Source organism: Capsicum annuum, chromosome 1, assembly GCF_002878395.1.
Source record: "Capsicum annuum cultivar UCD-10X-F1 chromosome 1, UCD10Xv1.1, whole genome shotgun sequence".
NCBI lineage: Eukaryota > Viridiplantae > Streptophyta > Magnoliopsida > Solanales > Solanaceae > Capsicum > Capsicum annuum.
The window spans coordinates 227,195,819-227,203,496 of NC_061111.1; the positions used below are offsets into that span (position 1 = coordinate 227,195,819).

The window sequence follows — 7,678 nt, forward strand, 5'->3', positions numbered from 1 at the left end:
TGTTTCATACAAAGAAAACTTGTGAGTTTAAAACATGGTGGTTGACTTGTGGCTTTACTTTTGAGGCGATTGTTCTTGCACATGTCACATTTAATCTTGATTCCAACCATTAGTGCAAGTCATTGACTTTTTGCACCTTTGATCCAAACTCAAATTATTAAAAGTGACTCTGAAACAAACACAGCATCTCTATTTTGTTATATCTCTCAGATAAATCCTTTGAACCTTGGTATTTTAATGATTTCCCAAACTTGTCTGGTGACAAAAACTTTTTACATGCCTTGTTCCAGCTTATAATTATGTTTCTTTCATGTGCTGGCCTTTTGTCTTGCTTTGTGGAATTGAAGAAGATAGCAAGTTTTGAAATCCTTTCTCACTTGTTTTACCGTGGATTTGACTCAAAGACATGAGAAAAATGATAATGATTTTCTATTTGGATAACATACTCAAAGGTACAAAAATAGAGAAGAAAGAAAAGATAATGTATGTCCCCTTTTGAAAATAAAGAAAAGAAGAAAAAAAATTATCTGAAAATGACAGTCAACTTTAATGATTATAACATGCATTTGGATTGAACTGCCTGATCTTTCTATCCAAACTTTCACCAATTTTTGTTGAGTTAATGATCTTGAAATTGAGTTGTTTCCTCAAACCTATTGCACTCATATACTTCATTCGGCTAGTGACACCTTGAAGGATTTCCGCCAACAAACCTCTCTCATTCATATTTTTCTTAGCTTACCATCTTTTACGGTGTTCGTGGGGGTTTTCACCAACAAGACTCTCTTATTTTTATTTTCCATAGCTCATAATCGTCTTATGGTGTCCATGGGGGTTTTCACCAATAAAACTCTCTCATTTCATTCTCTCATCTCACAATCGTCTTACGAAGCCCGTAAGAATTTTCACCAATAAAACTCTCTTATTTTTATTCCTCTCCTAATTTCTTGTGTTGAGAAAGACAAGTCACTATAAAAAAAATGGGTCAAATTATGGGGGTTAATTTTAAGGTTTGTGGAGATTTAAAATCCCCGCAAAATGTAATTCCGACGGGTCTCAAAGCCCCCCACAATACAAGCCGTCACAAACAAGTTACGACATTTTTTTCCGACCTCATAATTAATTTGCAGGGGTTATTTTGTGGCGGTTGACCCCCCGTTCCTCTAAATTTAATTCTTTTTATAATAAATTTTTATTTAAAAATTACAGGAGTTTAAAACCTCCGCAATTTTTTTTCTTTTTTTAAATTTAGTAGGACCCATCAATTTTCAATAACTAATTATCGATTCTAATTTTAGCTCAAATTTAATTGTTCCTTTAGGCATAACCTATAATTCAATATTTGTTCAATTCATATATCATTAATACAACATGAGTAATTAAACATTGTAATTGACAAGCATATCAAAAATACATTGAGCATTAAACTTCAAATTAAAATTTCAACATTAACATCTTCAAACTCCAAATTTTCAACATTAACTAGTATCTTCAAACTCCAAAATCAAATTTTAACACAAAACCTTCAATATTCTAAGATTCACTCCAACCACACAATTACATCATCATAATTGAATATCCAAGACAAATGCAACGAAATCAAAGAATGTCATTAGGATCATTATCATCACGTGATCTCCTTGCATCCATGGGCGAAATGGGTCCACTAGCCGCATCACTTGACTACATAAAAATGCAAAGTATAAAAATCAATCAATAAACTTTCAGTCATTATTATAAACAACTAGTTATAGTGAACATCATACTTTAACACCATGTTGGAAAATTTTTCAAGGTTCCAGAGAAAATCAAGCCTCTACAGTGAAATGGCGTTATAACAAGGTGACATTATAAAGAGTTATTACTAGATTACTTACTTTCTATTCAATTATGTGTGACACATTAATTTTTTAATTTGTTCTTAAAGAATTTATCATGACCAATCAAATATCACCACATAAATTGAAATGGATAAAGTATGCATGTGTAATTATGTATGTACGTAGAGTCATGGATCTATATAAATTGGACCTCCATAGAGCCTTTCTTAGACCATCAAAGAGTAGAGAGTTACAATGAAGAGCCTTGTGCTATTTCTCTCAATTGCATTAGAACCTACTAGGATGAGAACTAGCACACTCGTGCATCTAATTTCATTAGAGTTTCGATAATTCTATTCATTACTACTTGTCTGAGGAAATCATCACAGACAAGGTCTAATAAGGACAGACAACAAGCTCCAAGACCATCTACTAATGTCTTTGTCACAACATCCACAAATTGCACAATCCTCAAAATTTATATTCTTGGAAAGAAAAGACCCTTGCAAAACCAAATTAGCAATCTAACCCCAAGTTCATCGACTAAAAGCATCCTTTTAACATGAACAATCCTCAAAATTCATCTTTTTATGAAAGAAAGATCCTTGAAAGACTGCACTCATTAGACAATCATTGGGACATCACATCTAGTATGCTAATATTTTTATAGGTAATAAAACAATTTATTAATTAACAGAAAACAGCACTAAACTAGTGTAAGGTAACACAAAGGTCCTCGATCGTATCTAACATGACATCTAAATCATGCACAAAGAACAGGTTGCACCAAAAAACTATCAAAGAAAGAGATCCAAAGTTAAGACTTAGAATGTTTCTGTATTTGCCTTCAAAAATTCTGAAAATTCTGTCTGAACTGTGCACATCCAGTATAATTAATGAGTAGATAAGAGAATAGAGGAAAACTTACGAATAAGTTAACTTTGGAATAAGAGCAATGTTATATGGAATAACTCCTGTCATCCTATTGTAGGATAGATATCTGTAACAACTAAAGCAATCGAATTAAGCATAATGACATTTATTAACTACTATAGGAGAAGTTGCTTCTCGGAACTTACAAGATTTCCAAGTTCGTCAAATTTGCAAGTTGTGCTGGAACACCTCCAGTAAGATAATTATTATTCAAGTATCTGCACGTTACAACATATGTTAAGTCCTTGACTTATCATATAATTAATAACCCTAGCAGTAGGAAAACTTCAAGCGATTTGACACTAAAAGAATAATCAACTTACAGGTTGCAGAGAAGCGGAAAGTATCCTTCAATACGTATGAGTTCTCTTATAGTTCCAACCAAACGATTGTTACCAACATCCCTGGAATTGGATGATATCACGGTGACATCCATGTCCGACATAGGTTCCATATGCTAAAGTAGACAAGAAGTTAAGATGGTATCTTACAGGTGTCGAAGATGCTGTAAGGTACCCAGTTCAAGTGGAATACGTCCAGTAAAATGATTTTCATGTAGATGGAGATAACGAAGTTCAGGAAGATTAGCAAGCTCCTTAGGTATTTCCCCTTTAAAATTATTAAAACTTAGGTAGCTGAAAAATATACATATCAGTTATTACTCTATAACAGCAAAATCGATCTGTGGATAAAGAAGCTGAAAAGGCACTCACAGATGTGCTAACTGCTTTAGTTCACCTATTTCAGGTGGAATGACATCTTGCAGCTTATTCCACCTAACATTTCTGGTAAAAAGAATCAAGAAAATGAACTAATCAACAGTGCAACATTACAACACACCAGGAAATAGAGGATACCAAGTATAATTTCACCATAGTATGTTGGGTAAGAAAACCAATAATAAAAGTAAATTTCAAAGTTGACAACATTCTGGGACAAAGTGTAGGTTCCTATGGATAAAAGAAAAAACTTACAAGTTAGGTTAAAGGGCAAAAGAAAGTAGATGTTGAGATATACATCTAATACAATCCTAAAAAAATATAAAAAGGCCTTCTAAGTTAAGTGACATCTCCTTGATAATAAACCTACTCTGTTTTTGTTTTTAGAAATTAAACCTACGAGTTATATTTAAGTTACTAATCTTTCTCAGCATAGAGTATAAATTAGTAGAATCTTTTAGATTAAGCAAGTCTTTTACTTTATGACATTGTTTACATGGTTTATTAATTTGAAGAAATTCTTATATAATAGTAGTTGGTAGTATAATAGTAGCATGTTTCCTTTTGGACCACAGGAAAAGTGTGTTGATTGAATGCTTGTAACATTAATATAACTAGAACCATCAGAACGGGCTTGGCCTATGGGGCCAACCCGCTACGGGGTAGGGTTGGGTTACTATTACACATTTAGGATGCAATTTGGTTTCTTATTGAATTAAAATCTTTGATAAGCCTTTACATCTTGTCTGGTCTATCTCTAGTAATTTCAACCTTAAAAGACAGTGTCCTTAGCAATTTGGTGTACTACTGGCATAAATTGGACTGTGAATCCCACTAACAAAATAATCATAATTTCACATGTCTACTTATGCATCTTGTTTTAGGTGTCAACCATATAGCACACCCACTAAGTCCATGTTGATCTCCACATACAGTCAATAGGAATTTGCTTGTCATAAAATTAGCACAAAGGATTTCTACCAGTAGCCTGTTGATCTTGATCCTATAGTAAGTTTATGCTATTGAATTCTGATCCAAATCTAAATAATCAAATAGAATAGTTTAACTTTATTAATTAAAGTATAAATGTGTATGGTCCTATCATATTCCTAACATAACTTGCATTTTGTTTGCACTCATCATTTTGTCTTGGAACTCTTGCCTTATAGGACTAATTTTTGTATTCATTTTCAATTGTTCTACTACAGTGAACTTTAAATCTCTACTGGGATTTGTTTTAAATGTCTTTATAACATGCCTAAAATATGAAAATAAGCATATTACGATTTCTCCAAAGTCTGTTAGGTATATTTCAGTCATTTGGCATATAATAACTTGTAAAATGCCATAATAATAATGCCAGAGCTTGTGATCATGAGTGTTTTTCCATAAATAATGGGCATGAAAATACTTTTCACGAGCTTCCAATCCATCTTCCTAACCACTAGTAGTGATAGACTACTATTATTACCAAGTTCTCACAGTAGTTCTACCTTAAAAGAATCATAAAAGAGCCAATCAGAATGGTACTTGAATCCATTTATGATCTCCAGTTTCCAGACACATCGCACTTCTGCACGATGAATGGATAACGAAAATAAGATGTCTCTTAAAGTTTAGGCTTACACAAACCTTATCAGTGTCATCTCTCACTATATTTGTTGTTAAAGTTGTCAATTGTTTCCTTCTGTGCTTCGGAACTTCCAACAAGCTAATCTGCCACAACCATGTAGTGCATAATTAAATACCAAGCATGCAGTTACAAACAAGTGATACAATATCAATCATTCACAATAAAATACTTCAAACACCAAAGAACACATCCAAAAAAAGCAAATAATTAGCTCTTCTTTTCTTTTTATTTTCTTTTTCTTATATTTGGCACGCAGGGACGGTAAACGCTAAGCATGGTAGTTATCTATGAGACCCAAGAATTGCTCACTCCTCATTTTCCTTTCCTTGCAACAAGAACTTCATAAGAATTGCTCACTCTTCCTTGTCCTTTCCTTGCAACAAGAACTTCATCACCTGGATTAGCTAGATCTGCCAAAAACTTCTCTTTTTAAAGTTTGACAATAGTACCTGGAAAATATGGAAAAGTATGAGATGAGAAGTGTCAGCAACTTGGCATCACAAATAATTATACCTCTCAAAATACAAAAATCGCCATTCAGACAATAGATTATACCTCTCAAATTCATCAATAGACTAAATGAACACTCTATAAAATCTACTCAATGACATAGCAGATAGAGAAGGGAAGGGGCCTATGTATTTGCATGACCCCTGCAGATTTCACCCTATCTATACCCGGAGACAACTCATTATTCATATCAAACACTGTTAATGATAGTAAAAATACATAAAAATACGCATCAAATATCAATAAACTCACCTCCAAACTGCACCACTAACACCAAACGAACGCCACAATGGCCGACCCGAGTAACAATGGCCGGCCAACCAGAGTCAATGCTAAAGTTGTCAATGATTTGGGAATTTGGGAAAAAAATGAGAGAGAGAGTCGATTTGGGGGGTTTTTGGAGTCAATGCTAAAGTTGTTTAGAAAGAGGGAAAATGTTTTTGCCAAGAGGAAAATGTTTTTGCCCAATTAAAAAAAAGGAAGAAAAATGTGTTTTTTTGTGGCATAAGCGCTGCTTTTTGCAATTGACAGCGCGGGTTTAAAACCCCCCGTAAATTTATAAATTTTAGTGATGGATTTTTAACCTCCACATTTCATGTAATTTTATAGAGGTTAAAATAACTCTCATAATTTGACCTATTTTTATAGTGAGTAGCATCCAAAATACGTCATCATATCCATTGCATGCTTAGTCTTAAAGATTGATCTGAAGGTTTTTCTTTGGTTGTAACGTAGCTTTTGAATAAGATTAAAAGAAAGGATGTCATGAGACTCAAACGACACTTGAAGTGGGATGAGACTTACAACTTTTGAAATTGACTCAAACAAAAGAAATTAACCCATGCCCCAGTTTCTTTAACTGGGTAATTCAAAATTATTTATTTGGTTGGACCGAACCCAAGGTAGGGCTACCTACGAATCTCATCCCCAAAAGAGGAGAATTGGGTCAAACGTAGTTTCAACAATTTGTTCATTAGTTGATTTCTAATTTCTTTTCTCATTTTTTCTCTTTTACTGAATTTTTTCTCTTTGGAACTCTTTCAGGCTCTATTTTTCTCAACACTCTTATTTTTTCTTTCTTTTTGATACATTTTTTTCTTTTTCTTTTTCTTTTTGAAATTTTCTGACTCTATTCTTTAGCTCGACACTTTTATCTTTTCTGACTCTATTTTTTATTTCAAAAGAGAGGTATGAAAGAAAGTAGAACTAAACCTCAAAGAAGTAAACAAAGGATGACACAATGATTGGATAGTAAAATGAAATGTCTTTGTCATATCAATTCTTAAAAATGCAAGCACATATCATGCAATATGACAGTGGAGATCACTTATACCATCTTTACCCCAACACTAACTTTAACTGAGCATGAATGTCACTCCTTCATCTGTACTTGTCAAACATCTAACTCCATCTTTAGTGCACACCTCCCATCAAATGACTCATATTTTAATGGAGTAAATTTTTCTTTTGTTTTTATTGATAGAGGAGATTGTGCATCCACTGTTTGATCCAATTCAAAATTATTGAGACATGCTTTTCAATTAATCACCAAGTTATTCTTGTAATTCTCAAAATGATTGTCTTAATTTATTCATGGAACACTTTCTCTTGGTCACCTAATGTCTCAAGACTCTATGTATTTTCTCAAATTGCTCTTTTCTATTTTTGATTCAATATTTTGTAATTAAACAAACGACACAAAATAAAAGAAAAAGGGACACTATATTTTGTTGAAAGGAGAGATGGAAGGGTTTGAACAGAAATAACAAAATAACAAAACAAGATAGATCCCGAACTACAACTCTGAAATAATTTGAATAACAGAAAAGAGAACAAAACAAACTACCAAATCCCTTCCTAGTAAGGAGAGGAGTGACTTTTCAATTGCTGAGCTTGATATCTTAGCCACTGGTTTGCACATCATCACGATTAGAGCTTTCACCACTATCAATGTTCTTCACCATAATCGATTTATCTTGAATTATCTTTTCTATTTCTCTTTCCAAAGCATGACAATATTCAATATTGTGACCCTGAATATCATAATGATATGCGCATCGTAC

General features: G+C 33.1%; 1 protein-coding gene across 10 annotated transcripts; it reads right to left on the reverse strand.

The window, feature by feature from the left end:
* Nucleotides 1-1,486: 1,486 nt before the first annotated feature.
* LOC107847315 (LRR receptor-like serine/threonine-protein kinase SIK1) lies at nt 1,487-6,139 on the reverse strand. Of its 10 annotated transcripts, none has more exons than XM_016691520.2 (9): nt 5,868-6,139; nt 5,415-5,554; nt 5,105-5,188; nt 3,467-3,538; nt 3,245-3,388; nt 3,077-3,157; nt 2,900-2,971; nt 2,749-2,820; nt 1,487-1,683 (listed from the first exon to the last, which is right to left on the reverse strand). In XM_016691520.2, the coding sequence occupies exons 3-9, from the start codon at nt 5,116-5,118 to the stop codon at nt 1,566-1,568; spliced, it is 573 nt and encodes a 190-aa protein (XP_016547006.1). In that variant the 5' UTR covers nt 5,119-5,188; nt 5,415-5,554; nt 5,868-6,139; the 3' UTR covers nt 1,487-1,565. The 10 variants fall into 10 exon arrangements, with proteins under 10 accessions (XP_016547006.1, XP_047265244.1, XP_047265231.1 ...); XM_047409288.1 differs by having other exon boundaries at nt 1,487-1,678; nt 5,105-5,183; nt 5,868-6,128; XM_047409275.1 differs by having other exon boundaries at nt 5,105-5,183; nt 5,868-6,128.
* Between the last annotated feature and the right edge of the window lie 1,539 nt (nt 6,140-7,678).